Below are 22335 nucleotides of genomic sequence, written 5' to 3' on the forward strand. Positions count from 1 at the left end.
CTTTTATTCTCTTTGGGGGGGAAAAAATAAAAGAAAGGAAAGAAAAGAAAAGAAGAGAAAACAAAAGAAAAGAAAAAAATAAATATACTTTGGCATAATAACAGAAAATTACTTTTCTAAGAGTAAAAAACGTTAGTATATTTTCCTTAGTTTTGGATGTGGTAAATATACTGAGAAAATATGAAAAAGAAACATTCTGCAATAATTCTTCCTTAAGATACATTTGCTTTAGGTTCTCAAAAATATCCTCAGACTTTTTCAAGACTTTTAAAGACACCAGCTTTTCAAGGTCCTGTTTAGCATTAACATTGGATGATGCAACGATACTTTGTTTTATGAAGTTATTAAGAAATCATTTTTTAATTAAAAAATCATTTCTTAAAAAGAATGTAATTAATGTTTCTTATCTAAGAATTCTTAAAAGGAATAAAAGAAGATACATGCTTTTTTTTTCTTTTTCTTTCTGCATTTCTGTCATGTATCCAGTTGTAAAATAGACTTCTCTTTAATATTTATCTCTCAGAATGTGGTTATGTGTTTTCTTGTTGGCAGTACGGATGGAGATAAGAAAGCGTGAAAGGAAGCGGATTTTACCTAAAGTTAGAAGTGATCCCGGGGCGCCTGGGTGGCTCAGTCGTTAAGCGTCTGCCTTCGGCTCAGGTCATGATCCCAGGGTCCTGGGATCGAGCCCCGCATCGGGCTCCCTGCTCCGCGGGAAGCCTGTTTCTCCCTCTCCCTCTCCCCCTGCTTGTGATCCTGCTCTCACTGTGTCTCTCTCTGTCAAATAAATAAATAAAATCTTTAAAAAAAAAAAAAAAAAGAAGTGATCCCAAACTAGGCAGATGAGTGTGGGAACGACCTCCAGGTCAGTGGCATCTGCTGCATAGAAGGCACTGCAGGACTCTTCTCAAGCTGTGAGTCTCCCACCTTGGGCTCACTGACAGGACAAGGGAGGCTCCATCCCATGTAGGGACGTTACACTCTTTAGCTATTATGCCCAGGTTTGTCAAGTACAACGCAGACATTGACTAATAAATGACAGGTAATTCAGAAAAAAATAGGGCACATTGGAAGACATCAATATGGCACAGAGGAAAAATGAAGCAAAATACACATTTGTCAACTCACAGACATTGAAGATACCTGTATTCATTTAATCAAAACCCCAAAGACATTTCTCTGGAACTCAGTAGGTCCATTTCAGATAGGATAGGCAAAACAGAACAGAGACTTGCTTCTTAAACACACGAAGACTTGGAGCTAATCTCCCACCTGTGCATCAGAGTGTGAGCCTGGATAATGGCAAGCAAGGGATGTTGACTAGGTCTTCCTTGGGAAGGCAATACATTTGGGTACATGACACGGTGGCTAGATTGTTCTGAGGCAGTGGGTTGTTTTGTTTTTGTTTTTTTAAAAGATTTCTTTATTTATCAGAGAGAAAGAGAGCACATGAGCCAGGAAAGGGGCAGAGGGAGAATCTCCAGCAGACTCCCGACTAAGCGAGGAACCCCACAGCCCCAAGACCACGGCCTGAGCCTGAAATCAAGAGTTGGACACTCAACCGACTAAGCCACCCAGGCTCCCCCGATGCAGCTGTTTTCACAGAGCTGTTCCAAAGCCATAAGGACCTGGCAGCCCTGATCCAGCTGGGGAACTCTGAGGCAGCCTGAAAAAAAATAAGCTCGCAGCCCTTTTTATAATTACCAAGTAATATATGAAGCAAATACCCTCACTCCATCCCTGACTTGCACTGCAGACTCCCACCTCTGGGGGTTCAAGAATGGGTGAAGTGTGGAGCAAGGCTTAGGGACATGGGTGAATTATCAGTTGGAGTTAGACATACTTATTGTGTTCATTACTTGCTAATTAAAAAAATAGTGATTTTTGCTTTTTTTGACAAATTTCTGTAAACATAGCCTCTGCACCAGACCAACCCTGTTCTTTGTGCCATAATAAAAATTTTCATTTTCAAGGAAGTGCATGGCAAGAAAGGGGGAACTCTGCTTCCCTCCCCGCGCCCCCCAGCTATGTGAGAGGCACAGAAATTTTAGAGGGCCCTGACAGTTACATGAGAGTTTTGACTCCCTCTTGTGTCATGTGCTTCTTGAAACAAAAGAGGGGTTTATAGCTATGAAATGATGGGTGGTAATCCAATTAAATAGGCAGGTGAAGATTTGCTCTGCTATATCGAATTGAGGGGAAATGTTCTTTTCTGACTATGCAATGTATTCAATCTCTGGACTGCTGAGAAAAGTGAGTAGACTACTTCCATGGAAAAAAGATTTTCTTCAAATTACAATCTTTTAAACCTCAATTTGAAATAACAAATATTATTAAAGTCAGAGAATAGTATACAAATATTGTAGTACCAATTCAAAGAGATAGGAAAATGAACATTCATTCTGACACTGAATGTTAATAAAAAGAACAAATATTTAGGTTCCTATATATAAGATCAAACTATATATGGATTTTTCCCATTTTAGTCCTATCAATTATATTTTGGGAATTTTGCATCTCAAAGTTAAGCACAAAAATGAGAGTATAATCATTCCAATTTGACATGGAAGCTAAAATATAATTACATTAATAAAATTCTTCGTATTTCCAATGTTTTATTAGAGTTTCCAATTTTCATTCATATGTTTGGAAACATTTACATGCTAGGCTTCAACAGTCAGCTTTTAAATTGGTGGAGAATAGAGAACAAGGCCAGCAACCTCCTATCCTACAGGCCAATATTGTTTCTTTGAATACAAATTCTTCCCCATCATCTCTGCTACTTCCCTAGCTTACGTTCTCAATGCCTCTTGTAGGACTATTTCTAGGCCATGCTACGGTCACCCTCTTCCCTGTCCCACTCCCCACGTCAGCCCATCCAATACAGATGACCATTACCAAGAATTTCCAACACAGATCCGATCACTCCAATCTCTTTTGGAAAATAAATACAAACCAAGAACCAAAGGGACCTACTGGGGCAGGGGAGAATGCAACCAGAGAAAGAGGAAGCCAAGAAGATATTCACAAGCTTGTAAGCATTTGAGAAATTATATGCATCTGGTCAAAATCAGAATGATATAACTCTGAAGATAAAAAATGCATTCGAAAGAAAATAAAGCATCCTTCTTAAACTTATAAAGATATTGAACTCATTTCTTTGGTCCTATAGGAAGAGAATCAGCATGGAAAACAAATGGAAGGGAACATACCTGAGCTCTATGTTGAGAAAATGTCCTTGCCACAGGGTTTTGGACTGAGCTCCTTAGTAGGGCATGAAGTCGCTTCATGGTTTGGCCCCTTCCTTCTTCTCTGTTGCCTTAACAATTTTAACTTCACCGGTATTAAACAAATTGCAATTTCCAAGCCTACCCTCCTATTTTATACATCCATGATTTTCTTCATGCCCTTTCCTCTGTTGAGAATTTCCTCACTATCTTTGCCTAACAAACTGTTTCTTCAAAATCCAGCTCACAGTATCACCTGGCTTCTGAAGATTATTTTCTTGTCTCTTCAGATTCCTTTCTTTTTGTTATAATTAACCTTCTCTGCATGCTTTCATGCACTTAAAATAAAATATTATACTTATTTGTTTTCATGGCTTGGGTCCCCCTCTTAGACATGATAAATGCTCAAGGACAGAATCTGTGTCTTTTTTTAACTTGGTATTTCCTTAGAATTTCTGGCACAAAATAGATGCCCAATATATGTGCAACTGAATAGAAATTTATGAGGGAATGACTATTATCCATGTCTTTCCTTCCAGCTGTGGCGGTCCATGGACAAGAGTCTTTTTCTGGCTGATCATCATATGTCTTTTCATTCTTGAGTTCGACAGCTAGTGTCAAGGGAAGATCAAGGAAAAGTGGTCTGCATCTTGATGCCAGATTTTAAGTTTTTCCTCACTCTAAGGAAAGAGCAGTAAAGGCAACGTGGCCACTGAGGACAAAAAACAAAATCCCTTCACAAATGTAACTGAGTTTGTTTGCATGTTCTGGAGTATAAATGTTTGAAAATACGCGACAGGAGGACAATAAGACGTCAAATTCTGCAGGCAAAAAGCCATAGAAGCAATACTCCAAAAATGGCCTGTTGCTTTCTCCTTTACCCCACCAACTGCACAGCTTGAGGATATATTTTAAAAATCTGATCTTGTTTTAAACCATTAAAGTATTTTCCAGTGTCAAAATAGCAGCCAGCTCTCCTTATATTATTCATGACCGCAGCCTGTCCGTGTGACTGGTTTTTTCCACTACTTAACTGAGTGTAGTATCCTTTCCCTTTTGCTACTGCCTGATAGTACTGAGAAATGTAAGCTATAAAACTGCATTCGTCAAGAAATATTAATGGAGGAGGGTGGCTGTATCTTTTTACAATGCTTAAAAGCTTAAGCTGTAATAATAAAAAGTTGGCTTTTGTTCCCTGAAGTAATCAAAAGAAGAACTTGAAGGAAATGAAAGCAAAATCCAACAGGATTACAAAATTGGGGCAGAGTTAAGGAAAAATATTTTGAGTACCAGAAGAAATCTAAAATAAATAAAAAATAATAATACATTCGTGAAACAGCTATTTGACCCAGACAATTGCTACTCGGTTATGTAACTGGAGACTCCTTGAAGAATCTAACAGTACACTCTCTGGGGAAGGGCAGGATAAACATCTTCCCCTGGATGCCCATCTGGATTCCGCCAGCTAGCTAGGTAAAGAAGAAAGTGGATTCCTGGCAGTTTAGACAGAAAGCACTAGAGCAAAACCTTGTCCGTTGTCAGAATGATGAGACTAAGGATATAGAGGAACCTAGTTCTTGACAACACGGCCTGTGCCTAAACAGGAAGAGGACAATATCATGCCTATCTGTTGATAACCATAGGACAAAGTGGAGCTGTGTGGTTCAAGCTAATTAATTAGTAACATCTCCATACCCAGGAAACTAGCATTTAAAACCACTTACTGTACATGTTTGATAATTTCAGATCTGAAAGGAGTAGGTGAAATCTCTATCTTGGTGTGTGACCCAGAATCCTCAGAAGGGGTGTTACAGAATTTAACAAGTCTGGTCCAATATATCTGGTTAACAGTGGAAAAGAAAGTTCAGGGAGACTTGCCTTGTTAATGTGTGTGTAGAAGTCAAAATTCTGGTAAACACATAAGAATCATGATATTTTTAGAATTTGCCTTTGACCCACATAGTCTTATGATACAAATGTTCAAGTTACACAGAGTCAATGATTAACTTTTTACCTGTATTAAGTATTTCTTTTATTCTGTCTCTCAGCTCAAGAATAGAGTCTTTTTCCACCAAATCCAACTACTGCAGATTTTCTGAACATTTTTGTAGTTACAGATTTTCTTGAGACCCATTAATCTCTCTCCACACAAACGTGCTATGCACACACATGCACACATGCACTCACACACACACTCCCCGTGCTCACTCAATGCCGTGTATACCATCCCATGGGGTTCGGGGATCACATAATTTTATTTGTGGATACCAGGTTAGGAATTCCTGCTTTGTTGATTTTGTGTTGTTGTGGCTTTAGATAAAATTAAGAAGTCCGCCTCATTCGCCCTACTCCTTTGCAGCGGTCACTTAGGGAGTATCTGGTGTGCCAGGATTCGTGGTAGATGACAAGGATACAAGTTTGCTGCACTTTTTTCTCCTCCTGGCTCTTTAGAATGTCTAGAACTCCTCTATATTTCCTTTCATCTCTACCCAAATGATCCGTGTTGGTAAATCATTAAACATACCGCATAAATTACAATAAGGTTTTAACCAAAGCACAAGGGTTTGAATTTGCTTCTCTGAGCAAATTTCTTACCATACAAGTTTTAAAAGACATTTACGACCACGGCAAGGTTACCTGGCAAAAATAACTCTCTTTGGAGTTTTTCTCTGGCCTGCTGTGAAAAGCATCTTTTCTTCAGCCAGTCAGCTTCAAATTCGCTGTAATGCTCATTTGGCCACGTGATACAAACCTTGTAACACAGAAAGCAAATATCATATGTATATTTATATTATGTATATGTATAGTATGTGTCTATGTACTTTGGTTTATTATTGCTTTTTGTTTTGTTTTGTTTTTTGGTTTTGGAGTTTTTTAAAGATTTTACTTATTTATTTGATAGAGAGAGACACAGCAAGAGAGGGAATACAAGCAGGGGGAGTGGGAGAGGGAGAAGCAGGCTCCCCGCTGAGCAAGGAGCCCGATGTGGGACTCGATCCCAGGACCCTGGGACCATGACCTGAGCCGAAGACAGACGCTTAACAACTGAGCCACACAGGCGCCCATAGTATTGCTCTGTTTTTGAACGTCAATCTAAGATATTCAGGGGATCCAATTAGCCCTTAGTCTTTTATTTTTATTTTATCTTATTTTCACTTATGTACTCACAGGCATAGAATACACTTTTGGAAAACAAGAAAACTGAAGGCCAAGGGGATACATCTGTGGTCTGAGGTCCCTTAAATATCACACAAGAAATAAAAGCTGACTAGATCAGAAGTTCTTTTCTTGTTCTATGTCCTCTAAACCTGTTGTTTCCAAACTTTCTGTGATGACTTAAATTCAGGTATCACTGGATTTAGTATTCCTTCCAAGAGGATCAGAACTAGGAATGATGATGATGAGACAGATGGTCATCATAATAAGTAACAATGACAGCAGCACTTGGAGTGCATCCTGTGTAACGAGCATAGCAGACATAACTCATCTAGTCCTCATACAAGTCTAGAAAGAAGGTACTGCTGGTATTCATGTTTTTCAAGTGAGGGACGTAAGAGTGAATAACAATTCTAAGGTCACCACAGCTCGCAAGCCGTGAACCCTGGGAGTAAAGTCCTTGAGTCCTGGTGAAGACAAGAAGGGGGGAGAGCCATGACCTCGCTGGTCACACTTGCTCTTCTGATAACTATCCTAGTGAATCTGGAAGAGAGAAACGCAGGCTGGTGGCCGCATCCAGTTTGTAGTTTTGAGAGCTATGTTTTTGGGAATCCTAGAACAAGCCTTGCATTTGACTAAAAATACATTAATCAATACACGTTTCTGAGTGCTCACCACATGCCAGACACCATGTTGAACATTTTACCCATATTATCTCACTGAATCCTCACGTCATCTCTACGAACAAGTTCTATTAGTATCCCTATTTTACAGGTGAGTAAACTGAGGCCCAGAAGCATTCTTTTTATTATAGAAATCGCCTGTGTCTTCAAGGCTGTCCACGTACTGAAGGAATAATGAGCAATACTGCAATTTTTCTTCAAAATAGAAGTAATAAAAATAGCAGTAACAATAACAGAAGCTCCCACTCACTGAGCATGCTTACTTTGCACCAAGCCAATAAGCACATGTGCTTCCAGATGTAGCTATACATACGATCAAATGAAAAGTAATTCATTGTGTAAGTTATCAGAGACCAGCCCCTTCATTGAACTTGGGAGAGAAAGGAGAGATCATTGAGAGCGGATTACCTTTTTTCTGTCAAATGTCAAGCTTTTAATACCGATGTTCACATCAAGAGCTTCGATGAGAAGTTTCCGCGCTTTTGCAGAATCCAGGTAGCAATCGGAGCACGGGCAGTTGTCTCTCAGCCATACAGCTGGGTAGAGAGACTCTGAGCCGTCATGCCAGAAGATCTGCATCAAATGAGCCCCATCCAGCACCACTGCATTTTGGATGGCACAGTGCATGTTGCCGGTCCTCGCAGGGAAATCTTGTCAGCTACCTGCTATGACAAATCCTGGTTGAAAGGAATCTCAGGCAGATCAAGTCTGAACTTGACTTCTAAGCCTGTGAACAATCCAAGTGGACTCTGGCTCCTGCCGTTCGCTCGGCTGCCAGAGTTTGAGGTTTGCCTATCAGCACTGGGACCTTTGTTCTGGTGAGAGTATTTCATATGCTGTAAATAGAAACACGGTGACTAAAAGTAAATAAGATAAACATGCTGAATCAGGATCCGGATGAAAAGAATTCTTTGTTTTTTTCCAGAAATTTTAGATAACGAGTTCAGAACCAATGACATGGGCACTTTATAATTATGTTGGCATAAAATCTCTGAAAGTTTTTTAAGGGAGAAAAATGCTCCACAAATTGAAAGTATCACTAATGATAGCTGTGCTATTTTAACTGACATCCAGCTGCATGTGCCTTTTGGGAAAAAAATGTTTTTATGGCACTAAATTAGTAACTTGTTCTACTGAGGGAAATTTTAATGCAATTTATTTATTTTAAGAGGTACTATAATCCAGTACATTGTGCTATTTCTATTCTATCATTTACTTTTTTACTGATACAATTCATTTTCTAAATGCCGTATAAAAGTTCCCAGGCTCTGCAAGCTTCCCATTCTTGTCTTGCTTGATTTGTTCTCTGGGATTTTCTGTTTATTAAAACAGAAAATAGTTATCTATTAAGAGTGTGCCTCGATATTGTGGTTCATTTAATTTAAACCTTCACTGAGTATTTTCATGAACCTTCACCTTACTTAGGAATAATGAATTCTTTTTATTAAGAAACACACCATGGGTGCCTGGGTGGCTCAGTTGGTTAAGCGACTGCCTTCGGCTTAGGTCATGATCCTGGAGTCCCGGGATCGAGTCCCGCGTCGGGCTCCCTGCTCGGCAGGGAGTCTGCTTCTCCCTCTGACCCTCCCCCCCCTCATGCTCTCTCTCTCTCTCTCATTCTCTCTCTCAAATAAATAAATAAAATCTTAAAAAAAAAGAAACACACCAAATTTTGAGGGCATGAAGTATTTATAAGAAAGGAAATCAAGTGAAAAGAGAGGCACAAGGTATTACAGACTGAACACCTCAGTGTTGATTATGATTCCATTAATGACTACATGGGGGGGGGTCTTCTGAAATTGTGTCAATGTTCTAAATCTCACTTTTTTCATGTATAGTTTGCCAGGACTCTAAACTTAGATTGAAGAAGTAGAACTTAGCTGGAAAATGTAGAATTTATATGGAAGAAGTAGAACTTCTTTTTTTTTTTTTTAGAAGTAGAACTTCTTAACCTGTTCCATGTAATGATTAGCTCATTAACAGAAGGTGACATGTGATGATAGAAACAAGACCTCACTGTCTTGGGATGAAGGGGAGGGACGCACACGTGTGCACGTGCACACATACATATGCGCCCACGCATGCGTGTGTGCGCGCGCACACACACACACACACAGTGACTGCTAAACAAATTCCTTCGGTGTATTAGGCACTGCAGTAGACACTGGAGGGTTCAATGACAAGCAGGACAAAGCAGCTCCCTGTCTTCCTTGAACTTACAGACAGGAAGACTTTATGTACCATTAACATAACTTTCAAAAATACTTTACACTACATTAAAATAAAACAACTTTTAGGTGATTGTTTTACATATACTTCCTCAAATCATTAACTTGGATTATTTAGTGAGGTTATGAAGCCGGGCCAAGACAAGAAAAGATTGCTTTCTCCAGTTAGCTCAACCACACTGAAGTTACCTAATGATAAAAGAGAAACACAGTTCACAAGGCTTCATGGTGATGCCTACTCAGGAACTCTCATCCATTTTTTTTCTTAATAATTTATATAGAAACAGGGCAGCACTACTATTTAGAAAAATCATCGGAAATATTATTAGTTCAAACTTGGGTGTTTATCTCATAGATTTCGACTAAGGGGCCCTCAGAAAGTTCAAACATAAGTTTCAATGAGGAATGGGTAGGGTGCTTAATTTCCCTGATGGGAGAAGGGGAAGCTGGCAGGTTTTTTCTATGTGTGGTTTCAGAGGACAGTGATGATTCCAGTAAATATAGAATAATCTAACCAGATCCTTAAATAACATGGTACACAAGGGCAAAAAGGAGAACTGTAGTAACTCTTTATCTAAGTCAGGGTTGACACATATTTCCTATAAAAGGGCAGACGGTATATATTTTTGGCTTTCCAGGCTATCTAGAGTCCCTAGCACATATTCTTTTTAATTTTTAAAAAATTTTTGTAAGAATGTAAAAAGTAGTCTTACCTCACAGGCTGGAGAAAGCAGGCTGAAGGCCATACTCAGCCCACAGGCAAGAATTTGCTGTCCTTGACCGAGTGATATAAGGCATGCTTTTATTACAGTGGTAGACAATCATACTTAAATACAGAAAATAGTTCTCTTCATTTCTCCTTATATATAAAGTTAAACCTATTCAAATAATACTAAGCATCTTCTTTTTGCCTGAAATGCTGTATCAGAAAGTTCAGATTTCGCCATGAAGCTCCAGAGTTCAAGAAAAAAGTGAGATAATTATGAAAGTAAACAAGAAAATAAGGCTGGGGACAAATAGCACTGAGAGTTGTCTGAGAAGTTCCAGGACACCTGCTTAGAGAGGATGACAGGATGTGATCAATGCTTCTGAATGCATATGAATTCCTTGTTCCTATAGATAGCCATATGGAGATGTGGATATGTTTACCAGACATGAAGCTATAACAAGTCTTCTTAGTACAAAGCTATGTTTTTTCAGTGCGTGGCAAGCAGATGAGAGATAGAAAAAGTTCTGGTTTCATAGCAAATAAATATCAACATGGATAATGGGGAGTCCACAGGAAAAATAGAAGCGGGAAAAAAAAAATACATGCATGTATCCTAATATGTTTTTCTTGTTATTTATTCGTTTTGGTACTTAACCTGATCTATTTATAAACTGATGGATTATTCACTTGCTAAAATTACTTGCCAAGAATCAAAGGCAAAAGATACCTCAGAATATCAACACACACAAAATAAATATATGTAGCTTTCAAGCTCACCCTCTTTATATTGAGAACAAAGCTAGGGGTTGGGGGGGGGGGGGGGGGGGAGGGCAGAGAGAGAAGGAAAGGGAGAGAATCTCAAGCAGGCTCCACCCTCAGTGCAGAGCCAGACGTGGGGCTCAATCCCACAACCCTGAGATCACGACCTGAGCCAAAATCAAGAGTCAGGACACTTAACCCACTGAGTCACCCAGGTGCCCCAACATAGCTACCATTTAAAATACATTTGACATATTGGCCCTGATCTGATTTCAAAATGGTATAGGATGTATTTATCCCACTGTAATAGGCCTTCAGATAGAATGAACTAAAATCATGTGTCTCCTTCATTCCCTCTCTTCTCTAAATCTACTCCATTTTTCAGCCTATTCTTTATAATATGTGATCTCTTGATTCTGTACCTTTCAGGATGCATGGTTACTTTCCAGTTTTAAATGTCCTTCAAAATATGAGACTTCAAATTATACAATATAGCACAGATGTAACATTTCTAATATAAGGAAAAGAGAAATTAGTACCTTAATGAGGAAAGAAGTTTTTTAATTTTTAATTTTTTTTTTTTACCTTGAGAGTTTGGAAGAATAGTGGTAACTGTTTATAGGATCTTAAGAAAGAATAACTAGTTTGGTTGTACAATAAGAATATTGGTTTTAATTATATTGCTGGTAAGATTACAGTATTAGTAATAACAGTAAAAGTTTACATTTACCAAATGTCTTCTTCATGCCAATCATATACTAAGTGCTTGACATACAATAACTCATGGAATCTTCATCACAACCCAATGAAAAATGTACTGCAATTACCTGAATAAACAGCAGAAGAAAGAGGCTAGGGAATATCAGCATACAGATGGTAGCAGAATCCATCTTAAGGTCTCCAAGGGAGTAAGACAATTAAAAAAATAAATTCTTTTCATTTATTTTTATCATCAAAATTCCATGAGTGTCGGTGTATATTTCAGACTCCACTCATTTTTTTTTTTAAAGGTTTTATTTATTTATTTGACAGAGAGAAAGAGCACAAGTAGGCAGAGCAGCAGACAGAGGAAGAGGTAGAAGCAGGCTCTCCGCTGATCAGGGAGCCCAATGTGGGGCTTGATCCCAGGACTCTGGGCTTCTGACCCGAGTCGAAGGCAGACGCTTAACCGACTGAGCCACCCAGGCGCCCCTCCACTCATTTTCTATAATGGGTTCATTAACGGGTTTGAAAAGGTTTTGGTTGAAAGGATTTTTATAAAACTTGAAACTTGATACATTGATTCTAAGTGAACACATTTTTTCCACTATAATACACATTGTCCCTCTACTTAAAGATGGCACTGTGCCCATATCCCACTTACTGTTAAAGTGATCACCCCTTATAGACATCTGTACCAACCAACAACAATTACATTCCAACCTGCCACCCGAAGCTTTCCATTTCTCTCTCTCTTTTCTTTTTTTCTTTCTTTTTTCTATCTAACATGTTTGAACTGGAAAGGAAAAACCACACTTCCAGATATAGGGGAACCTGACTCTTCCCTCCCCCTCCCCCCCAAGCCTGCAGCCTGCTTGGCCGAATGGAGATCCTGGGGAAGGTATTTCAAGAGAGGAGGTGCTTTCGGGACCAGAGGCTGATGGGAGCTGCCCGAGGCACCGGGAGAATGTGGAAGAACTGGAAAGACTTGGGTGTTGCTGAAGTTAAATTGTTTGGGTATCTATGAAGGAGCTTGTCAGGTCATTTCTATTCTTCACAATCCCTTTCTCAGTTTATGACAAAATGTGATTGGTAATCCAAACAAAAACAGAGAGAAATGGGAATATGGTTTCCCTCTTTAACTCATCTTGTTTTACTTAAAGCTCTATTGGGGCAAATGTGATGAACATTCAAAAAGAAAGGAAGATCAAGGATCATCAGCATTTAAAGGCAAATTCTTTCTGCAAGTTTGTAGGCTTGTACATAAGTGTGATTTGCTGAAATCCGTTTTTCCATTTAGCCCATGTGACCTGTTAAAATTGAGCCCTGTTGAAGCATCATAGACTTGTAGCTATTAGATAAACTGTTTCTTTGAAGAAGAGAAAAAAAGAGAAAAAGAAAAAAGTAGTATTCCTAGCTCTCTCTATATAGCTTCTCTATATATTATATATAATAAATATATATATCTCTATGTATTATATATCTTTTATATATAATATATAATAAATATATATATATTCATATATATATGAATATATTTTACCAATGGGTCCTCTTTGCTAAATTAAAGGGCACCTATAAAACAAAAATGTTTATTTATTTTAGGACTTAATTATTATTTGACTTCTTACAATTATAATTTGGTTTATGAAATATCAGATTGGTTTGCATGGGAGGGAGTAGATTTGCTTGTCCTGGAAAACAAATCTTGGATTAAGGGGATTTCAATCTGATAGGACAGATTTCTTTTAATTTAATCCCATCACTTAGGGGGGTGGTGTGTGTGTATTCCTTCCTAACTGACTCACCATATTTTTCCCCTTCAGAGTTATGGAAGTTTATTTGGGACTCCTGTTTGGCACAACTAAATGGTCTGTTTTAGAGATTATTCTACTTCAGCAATGGGTGTGGTTTTGTCTTTTTAAAAATTTTATAAATTCAGGTTCTTTCAGCTGGTTTTCTCTAGCACTGTTTAGAAACTCAAGAAAGTAGCTCTGAAAGTTATTTCCTGCATTGATCTTGGAAATAAAAGAACTTAGAACTAGAACTCTCAGAGCCTGAAAGAAACAACTCATGATATCACTGGGCTCAGTGCCCTCATCTGATATGCAAGGATAATGGAAGCTCAGAGATGCTGGGTATGATTTGTCCAAGCCCGCAATGCTGGCTAGTGGGAGAGGTGCTCCAAACCTAGGTTTGCCAGTTCACTGTGCACATAAAAAGTAAACATTTCCTAGTTCTAATAAAAGAGAGTGCAAAATTTCCTCAAACACTAATTAATTATACTAATTTGTACGATGGGTTTTGGACAGTATTCTCAGGAAGTTGATGTAGAAGTTCCACAGTTACTATACATAAAATTTAAATCGATGGAAATTAATAATATACATCAGAGAAGGCTGATTCATCTACTAGATTACTGACCCCTAAAACAAAAGGCTATAATTTTTGACTGTTTTTTTTTTTTTTTTTTTGGTAAGAGAAGGAAAGAACAGAGTGGACTCATGTTATCAAATGTCAGTATCTGTTAATTTCCATCTTCTCTTCCTTAGGTTAAGTCATCAGACCTGCTATGATCAGATATCAGGATTCGCTAGTGTGTCTGTCCTCCTGCTTCTAGGTGGTAGGATCAGAAAATGATCACAATGCAAGAAACATGCAAATTGTATGGAAATGTGTGTGTGTGGTGTATGTATAAAATCATTTATTTAGCACTTACTATGTTCTGGCCCCTCTGCTAATGCTTTTGATTATATTAATTATTTAATCCTCCAGAAACACTGGGTTCAGTGCTATCACTTCTATTTTACAGGTGACCTTGAGTTTGGACAGGTGAAGTAACTGACTTGAAAGCAGAGGAAATAGGAACCCCACCACTACACCAAACTACATCATGGAGAACCTGTGGCTGAATAATTTCCCAGGCAATAATTTTAATTTACCAAAAATGTACTATTAAAATAGTAGCCAAATCTCAAGTTTGTTGGTCATTAGTTGACCTCACCATCCGACATTTCATCACTGGAAGAAGAGGACAGGAAGTTTTCCAGACATTACACCATAAAGGCTTAGGAAGTATTACTATTCTTTTATATATCAACCTTTAAATCATAAAACTCAACTCATTTCCATTTGGTAAGGTAAAGGTTGACCAGACTGTATTTGAGTGTCCGAACGTTAGTATCATTTGAATACATGCACACTCCACTCATTACACCTGCTACTTAAGGGCCTTCAACTTAGAGTCTGTGGTTTTTAATTTTTTTTATCTTGATTTAGTAAGTGGCTGAGCTACTTAATAATTCATGAATATACTCCTGTGGATAATGAATTCTATAAAGCCATTAGAAAAAACAGTCTCCATTCTCTTGAGTAGGTTTACCATTCTGCCTGCTACCTTGTTTAAAGTATCAAATTTTGTGTAAACACTTCCTTCCTAAATTATAAACAAGAAAAATTTTTATAAAAAGCTTCACTCTGGTAGAATTACCACATTCAGATTGAAACTCCTATATCAAAGTATAATGTAATTATACTTTACATATTATATATATATTATATACATAATACATTATACCATACATGTAATGCAGCATACTGGGTCTATATTTTAAGATTTCTAAATCATTGAACCAGGACATATATTTGTTATGAGAAATCCTATGTTTTATAATAAAATCAATTCAAAATATCTGTCATGTCTCTTCTTGAGCTACATTTGGGGAACAACTGAAAGCACACACAAAGGTCAGTCTTAATTGACCAGTATTCTAGAGAAGCATGTTCCATTAGCTTTTGGACTTAACAAAGGGCCAAGGTATAATATGCAGTCCCTGTCTTTGGGCTGGGCTGTGGATTATTCAGTGACTGTTTCCAAATCCAGCCAGAACCCTCCCTTCCACCACCCAGTCTGCTTTTGAGACAGTATTCTCTCTGTCCCCTCTGTAGGTTTTCTGGATCAGCGTAGGGACTGTAAAGTAACTTGACTACTAGACTAAGCCAAACATAATTGGGAAAGGAAAGCTGCCAAGAAGCAATCAGATCCACTGCATTCCAAAATCAAGCCATTCCAAATGCCTGATGGACCATCCCCTTCGCAGCGCACATGGCTGTGAGACATATGTGCCTGGATTTCCAATTAGATGTCCCCCCCCCCCGCCCCCAATCCACAGACCTGAAGCTCTTCAAATAAGGCAAAGTTGAGCTGAGTCCTACCTGTTCTCAGATGTGCTTTAGGCGCCAAACCATGCAAAATTTACCAAGGAAAGAAAACAGTCAGCTTTGATCCTCAACGTCCTTTGGTGTGGGAGCCTTCTGGTAACCGGCACATCCCAGTTGATCTGCCCGCAGTTTCCTACATCTGACATGTGATGTAGCACTATTACTTGGGAGCCTTTCTTTCTGCTCCTGACAGCTCCACAGAAGCCCTGCCCCCAAACACAGCTGAGGTTTGCCAATGAGGAAGGATGTCCCAATCTGAAGGTGTAGCAACTCCTGAAGGGAGCTTGGAGGTAGAAAGAGAAAGAGAGAGAGAGAGGTGGTGGGGAGGGAGAGAGAGACAGGGAAGAAAGGAAGGACAGAAGGAAGGGAAAGGAAAAGGAAAGAGTTTTTATGGCCTGGAGGAGAAACAGTTAGAAGGAGAAAAGACTTGATATCATATTAGTGCCTGAAGCCACAAAACCCCAGGGCTCAGTGCAAAGCATTGCCTTAGTTCAGTCTTTCCTGGTAGAAGGAAGAGCAGTTCTCACCTGTCTGTTCTTCTGACCCTGAGTCAGCAGCAGCAACGGAAGCCAGTGAAGGAGACTTCTGTCTCACCTGTTCACAGTGACAGTCCTTTTACTGTCAAACTTACTTGGAGAAAAGACATTGAGATGCGCAGTTCACAGGGAGGAGCCACCAGCTCCCACCTCAGCAGAGGGGAGGTGGTATTTGCTTTCCCATAGAATATTCCATTTGAGCCTTTCTGAAGGGAGCTTGACTCTTTCTGGGGCTGGGAGGAAGGTTGGGATGGGTCCCTTTCAGCCTAATGCCCTCCTTTCTTGGCAGCTTTGGCTGAAATGAACAGTAGCTGCCAGAGAACATGGGGCTTTTCTGAAGGCACCTGGTTGCCCAGTGACTTGACTCACAATTACACAGGCCTGAGGACAACAAAAGGGAAAGGCCGGAGTGGGCGGTAGGCCAGGGACCCAAAGCCTGGCTGCCAGGCATTCAGATGGAGAGTGCCCAGTGCAAGGGGAGGGCTGGTGGACAAGTCTCAAGTCCTAGTTCCTAACAGGGTAGGGGCTTCCACTAAAAGAAAGTCTGCAGGTGGGAACTGAGGTCCAGGAGAGAGCTGCATGAGCCCTCTGCCCTCCTTCCCCAAAACCACCCTTCCCAAAAGACACTGAAGCAGCCTCAGCCTGCAACTTGTTGCTTCTTGCCTGAAGGACTCTCACAGCTGTGAGACAGACAGGCAGGAACAAAAGAGCTAACCCTGGAGAAAGAAAATGCAGCCCAACTCTCCCATGGCCTCTGCTGTGGGTTCTTGCCCAGGACAACTCCCCCTCCCAAAACTGCAGCGTCCCCTCCCTCCATGATGCCCTGTCATCTCCTTTCACAGTAAAATCTAAATGGTGTCTCTTCATTTGTGGTCCCCTCCCCCATCTCCCTTCTTCCTTTCCCCAAGTCCCCAGGTCAAATTACTGACACCCAGCGTCCAGTGAAAATAACAGCAGGTTTTGTTTCCCAAGGACAGGAGGAGGGTATGTGCATGTGAGGTGCCCTCATACACGTTGCCAGCATTTTAAAGCCCATGGTAACTGAGGCTATAGGTGTGCCAGAAGCAATCAGTTAATTATATTCTAAACATTTAGATGACATCATAGAAATACATTCAACTAATTTTTATTTCACACTTTGTGCTTTTGTAACCATCACTGGAGTAAATTAGGTAAATTCGGCTCCAGCTTTAAGAAAGTTGTTGAAAAAAAGTGTTGCACGTACATGACTTCTAACAGAAGAGTAAAACAAAACAAAACAACAAACAGACCTGTCAGTAATTCTAGATTTAAATTCTGCATTTAAAGAATGAATTCCCAGATTGAAAACAAACAACAAACAAACAAATCATACCCTTGACTGTGAGAAGCCTCTTTAAGATTAAAAAAAATAAATACATGAGCATTTCTCTGAGGGCTCTCTCCTATCTGTGTCAATCTTTCATAGTCTTCAGCTTGCTCTCACATATGGCTGTTTAGGGTACTATCCAGGAAGTAGCAAACCACAGCACTATTCTGGATTTTAGACGGAGAAAATGAGACCGCAGAGGTTCATGAACTACAGAAGGTAACCAAATGTGCAAGAAGTAGTATTGGGTCCAGAGCCAGAAATGTTGACACTTTGCCCATCTGTTTCTTTCTTTCTTTCTTTTTTTTTTTTTCAGATTTAAGAAAAGTTTATTCTTAAAATTAAGTCCATGTTAAGTGCAGCGAATTGAACTTAAGTACAGTCAGTGTGTTACGCAGGAGAAACACAGAAATATATGATGAGCGAGCACCAACAAGAGCGGCTCTGGATTTCTTGAAAGCCTTCTTCAGTATTGCCCTAACAGAAAGAGTGGATGAGATTGAGCAAGACCCCACTCAGAGATTGGAAGGTTGGTGGTGTCTCTGGAGGAGGAAGCCTGGTGACTTCAGCGGCAGCACACGTACATCGTATTATATTTAACATATGGTGATGCTCAGGGACTTGTCCTGGGTTTAAGAAGCTATTATAGATGGCAGGACTAGTTAGCCTCAGTGAAATCTAGGACTTATGGAAAAATTCTGCTGCTTACACAATTTCCTATTTTGAAGAAGGAAAAACAGTAGGATTTACAAAGAATATTTACCATATAAACAGTTGATATATAGCAGCATTCTTTTTGTTTAAATTTTAGTCATTTTCAAAAGGTTTAAGAAGTTCAAAAAAGACTGAGCACCTGGGTGGCTCAGTCAGTTAAGCGTCTGCCTTTAGCTCAGGTCATGATCCCAGGGTCCCTTCTCAGTGGAGAGCCTGCTTCTGTTTCTCCCTTTCCCTCTGCCCCTACCCCCAGCCCCCCTGCTCCTGACCTTTCTCTCTCTTGCTCTGCACTCTCTCTCTCACCAATAAATAAATAAAATATTTTTTAAAAAGAGTCTCTATATAATTTTATATAAAGGAAACCAAAATGGCCCATAATCCCATTGTCCTCACATTATTAAGAAAAATATAGAAAGATTAAATGAAAAGTAAGTCTTTCTTCTCTTTCTTTTTTTTTTTAAAGATTTTATTTATTATTTATTTGACAGAAAGAGAGATAGTGAGAGCAGGAACACAAGCAGGGGCAGTGGGGAGGGAGAAGCAGGCTTCCTGCTGAGCAGGGAGCCTGACGCAGGGCTTGATCCCAGGATACTGGGATCATGACCTGAGCTGAAGGCAGACGCTTAACAACTGAGCCACCCAGGCACCCCTTTCTTCTCCCTCTTTTGGGTTCCTTTTCCCAAATATAATTACTGTTCATATATATATATATATATTTTTTTTTTTTTGGCCTATACTGAAGTATTTACTATACAAATGTGAAACCTGGCGCTGTGCTGGTAAACAATGAACAACCAGTTCTTGGTGCCCACATGGTCCTAATCCTCAAGTAAATAACGAGAAAGTGTTTTTATCACCCATGGTGACAGGTCCCATGAGTAAGGAGCAAGCCCAGTCTGGAATTTGCAAAAGGATTCAGCCAGGTAGTTTACAAGGAACATTTGCATTGAGTGAGAAGCTGTCCTGAGTCTGTCCCATAACAAATACTGTGATGCTAAATAAATATTAGTAATCATTTTGCTACCTAAAATCAGTAGCTAGAAGATGACGGAGGAGTAGGAGACCTTAGTCTCGTCTGGTCCCAGGAATTCAGCTAGATAGCTATCAAACCATTCTGAACACCTGAACGCTCAACTGGAGATTGAAGAAAAGAATAGCTGCAACTCTACAAATAGGAAAGTGACCACTTTCTGCAAGGTAGGACGTGCGGAGAAGTGAATCCAGGGCGATTCATGGGAGGATAAACCACAGGGGGAGGGAGCTTCTGTAAGCCAGTTACCAGAAAGTGATAGAGCAGCAGAGCACAAAATCGAAACTTTTAGAAGTCTGTTCCAGTGAGAGATGCCCCTGCCTGAAAGGTGCTCAGGTGGTGAAGTGGGGATGGAATCATAGGTGGGACAGTGTGGTCTCAGGATCCTCAGGGTCACAAGAAGCCTGGGGGTGCCTAAGTACAGCAGAGCTCCCAGGCATCAGAGTGGGGAGCCAGCTGCAAAGAGTGAGCCCAGGAGTGGGCTCTCAGCTCGGGGTTGCCATAAACTGTGATCCACGGCACAGTTGGGTGATTACTCTTTGAGCAGGGGCCCAACACAAGGCAGAACCAGTGAGACCCCCCCTTCCTCCCTAGGGAGGAGTGGTGCGGGAGCACACCACAGGAGTTTGCAGGGTTTGGAGACTCGAAACAGGATCGTGTGCCAGATATAGAAATGCTCGGTCACAGGCTGGGTGAACATGGAGTGTGGACAGAGACCAGGGAGACAGGAGTGATTGACTACTTGCACTGAAGAGTGGGGCCATGAGCTTTTGGCTCCTCCTGGGTCAGAGATTGGGAGGCCACCATCTTCATTCTCATCCTCTAAAGCTGTACAGAAAGCCTTCAGGGAACAAAAGCCACGTAGAGCAAACCGGAGGGGATTACTTAGCCTGGCCCCTGGCAAGTGCGGTGCAATTCCACCTGGGGCAAATACATTTGGGAATCAGTGCAACAGGCCTCTCCCTAAGAAGATCAGCAAGAATATCCAGCCAAGACCAAGTTTACCGATCAATGAGAATTGCAAAACTCCAGCGCTAGGGGAATACAGCACATAGAATTCATGGCTTTTCCCCCATGATTCTTTAGTCTTTCAACTTTAATTTTTTTTTTAATTTTTTCAACCAACTTTTTATCAACTCTTTTTTAAAATCTTTTTAAATGTTCATATACATTCTGTCCCTTCATTGTATTTATTTTTGTATTTGTATATATATAAGTTTTTCTTTCTTTACAATTTTGGGATGCAAAATCTAGTGTATGGCTCTGTTCTATTCACCTGTCTGATCATATTCTCTTTTTTGTTTTTTAATTCTGTTAGTCTTTTTTAATTTTCATCTTTACAGTTATATTCTATCCTCTCAATGTATTTAATTTTATTTTTGTATATATAAGTTTTTCTTTCTTTACAATTTTGAGATGTAGTTTCTTCTAAGAAACTGACCAAAATACACTCAAGAGATAGTGAGTGTATTGATCTGTTCTATTGACCTGTCTGTTTATATCCCTTCCTTTTTGTTGTTGTTGTTATTTTATCTTTTGTTTTTTCTTGTCTTTTAATTTTCATTTTTACAGTTGCAGTCTATCCTTTCATTGTATTCATTTTATTTTTGTATGTATATATATATATATATATATATATATTATAATTTTGGGATCTAGTCTTCTAAAAAACAGACCAGAATATGCACAGAATCCAGTGTGTTGCTCTATTCTGTTCACCTGTCTGATTATATTCTCTTTCTTCTTCTTTTTTTTTTTTTTTTGGCTTTGGGTCCCTTCTGATTTGTTTAGTCCATATTTCTCTGGGGTCATTGTTGCCATTTTAGTATTTTGTTTTTGTTTTCTCATTCAACTATTCTTTTCTCGACAGAATGCCAAGATGGAAAAACTCACCTCAAAAAAAGAGGACAAGATGGGCGCCTGGGTGGCTCAGTTGGTTAAGCGACTGCCTTCAGCTCAGGTCATGATCCCAGGGTCCTGGGATCGAGTCCCGCGTCGGGCTCCCTGCTCTGCGGGGAGCCTGCTTCTCCCTCTCCCACTCCCCCTGCTTGTGTTCCCTCTCTCGCTGTGTCTCTCTCTGTCAAATAAATAAATAAAATCTTTAAAAAAAAAAAAAAAAAAAAGAGGACAAGAGGTAGTACTGACTGCCAGGGACCTAATCAATATGGACGTTAGTAAGATATTGGAACTAGAGTTCAAAATAACGATTATAAAGATACTAGCTGGGCTTGAAAAAAAGCTTAGAAGACACTAGAGAATCCCTTTCCGGAGTAATAAAAGAACTAAAATCTAACGAAGTTGAAATCAAAAAGGCTATTAATGAGATGCAATAAAAAATAGAGGCTCTAACTTCTAGGATAAATGAGGCAGAAGAGAGGATTAGTGTTTTGAAGACCAAATGATGGAGAATAAAGAAGCTGAGGAAAAGAGAGATAAACAACTACTGGATCATGAGGGGAGAATTTGAGAGATCAGTGATACCATAAAGTGAAAAAATATTAGAATAATTAGGATCCCAGAAGAAGAGGAAAGAGAGAGGGGGACAGAAGGTATATTGGAACAAGTAATACTGTAGAACTTCCCTAATCTGGGGAAGGAAACAGGCATCAAAGTCCAGGAGGCACAGAGAACCCCCCTCAAAATCAGTAAAAATAGGTCAACACCCCTACATATAATTACAAATCTCAGAGACAAAAAGAAATCCTGAAAGCACCTTTGGACAAGAGGTCTGTAACCTACAAGGGTAGAAATATTAGACTGGCAGCAGACCTATCCACAGAGACCTGGCAGTCCAGAAAGGACTGGCATGATATATTCAGGGTGCTAAATGAGAAAAATATGCAGCCAAGAATACTTTGTCCAGCTAGAATGTCATTCAAAATGGATTGATAAAAAGCTTCCAGGACAAACAGAAACTAAAAGAATTTGTGATCACCAAGCCAGCCCTACAAGAAATATTAAAAGGGATCCTCTAAGCAAAGAGAGAGCCCAAAAGTAACATAGACCAGAAAGGAACAGAGACAAT

The 22335-nt window shown here is 39.6% G+C and overlaps 1 protein-coding gene across 1 annotated transcript in view; it reads right to left on the reverse strand.

Moving 5' to 3' along the window:
- BBOX1 (gamma-butyrobetaine hydroxylase 1) overlaps positions 1–15853 on the reverse strand; it is a 60624-nt gene extending 44771 nt beyond the window's left edge. The window contains exons 1-3 of the mRNA XM_021685329.1: positions 15677–15853; positions 7475–7728; positions 5865–5979 (exon numbers count right to left, since the gene is read on the reverse strand). Of these exons, the coding sequence (XP_021541004.1) occupies positions 5865–5979; positions 7475–7693 (334 nt within the window). The 5' untranslated portion in view covers positions 7694–7728; positions 15677–15853. The remainder of the gene's footprint in view (positions 1–5864; positions 5980–7474; positions 7729–15676) is intronic.
- Positions 15854–22335: the final 6482 nt, after the last annotated feature.

Source organism: Neomonachus schauinslandi, chromosome 11, assembly GCF_002201575.2.
Source record: "Neomonachus schauinslandi chromosome 11, ASM220157v2, whole genome shotgun sequence".
NCBI classification, from domain to species: Eukaryota; Metazoa; Chordata; class Mammalia; order Carnivora; family Phocidae; genus Neomonachus; species Neomonachus schauinslandi.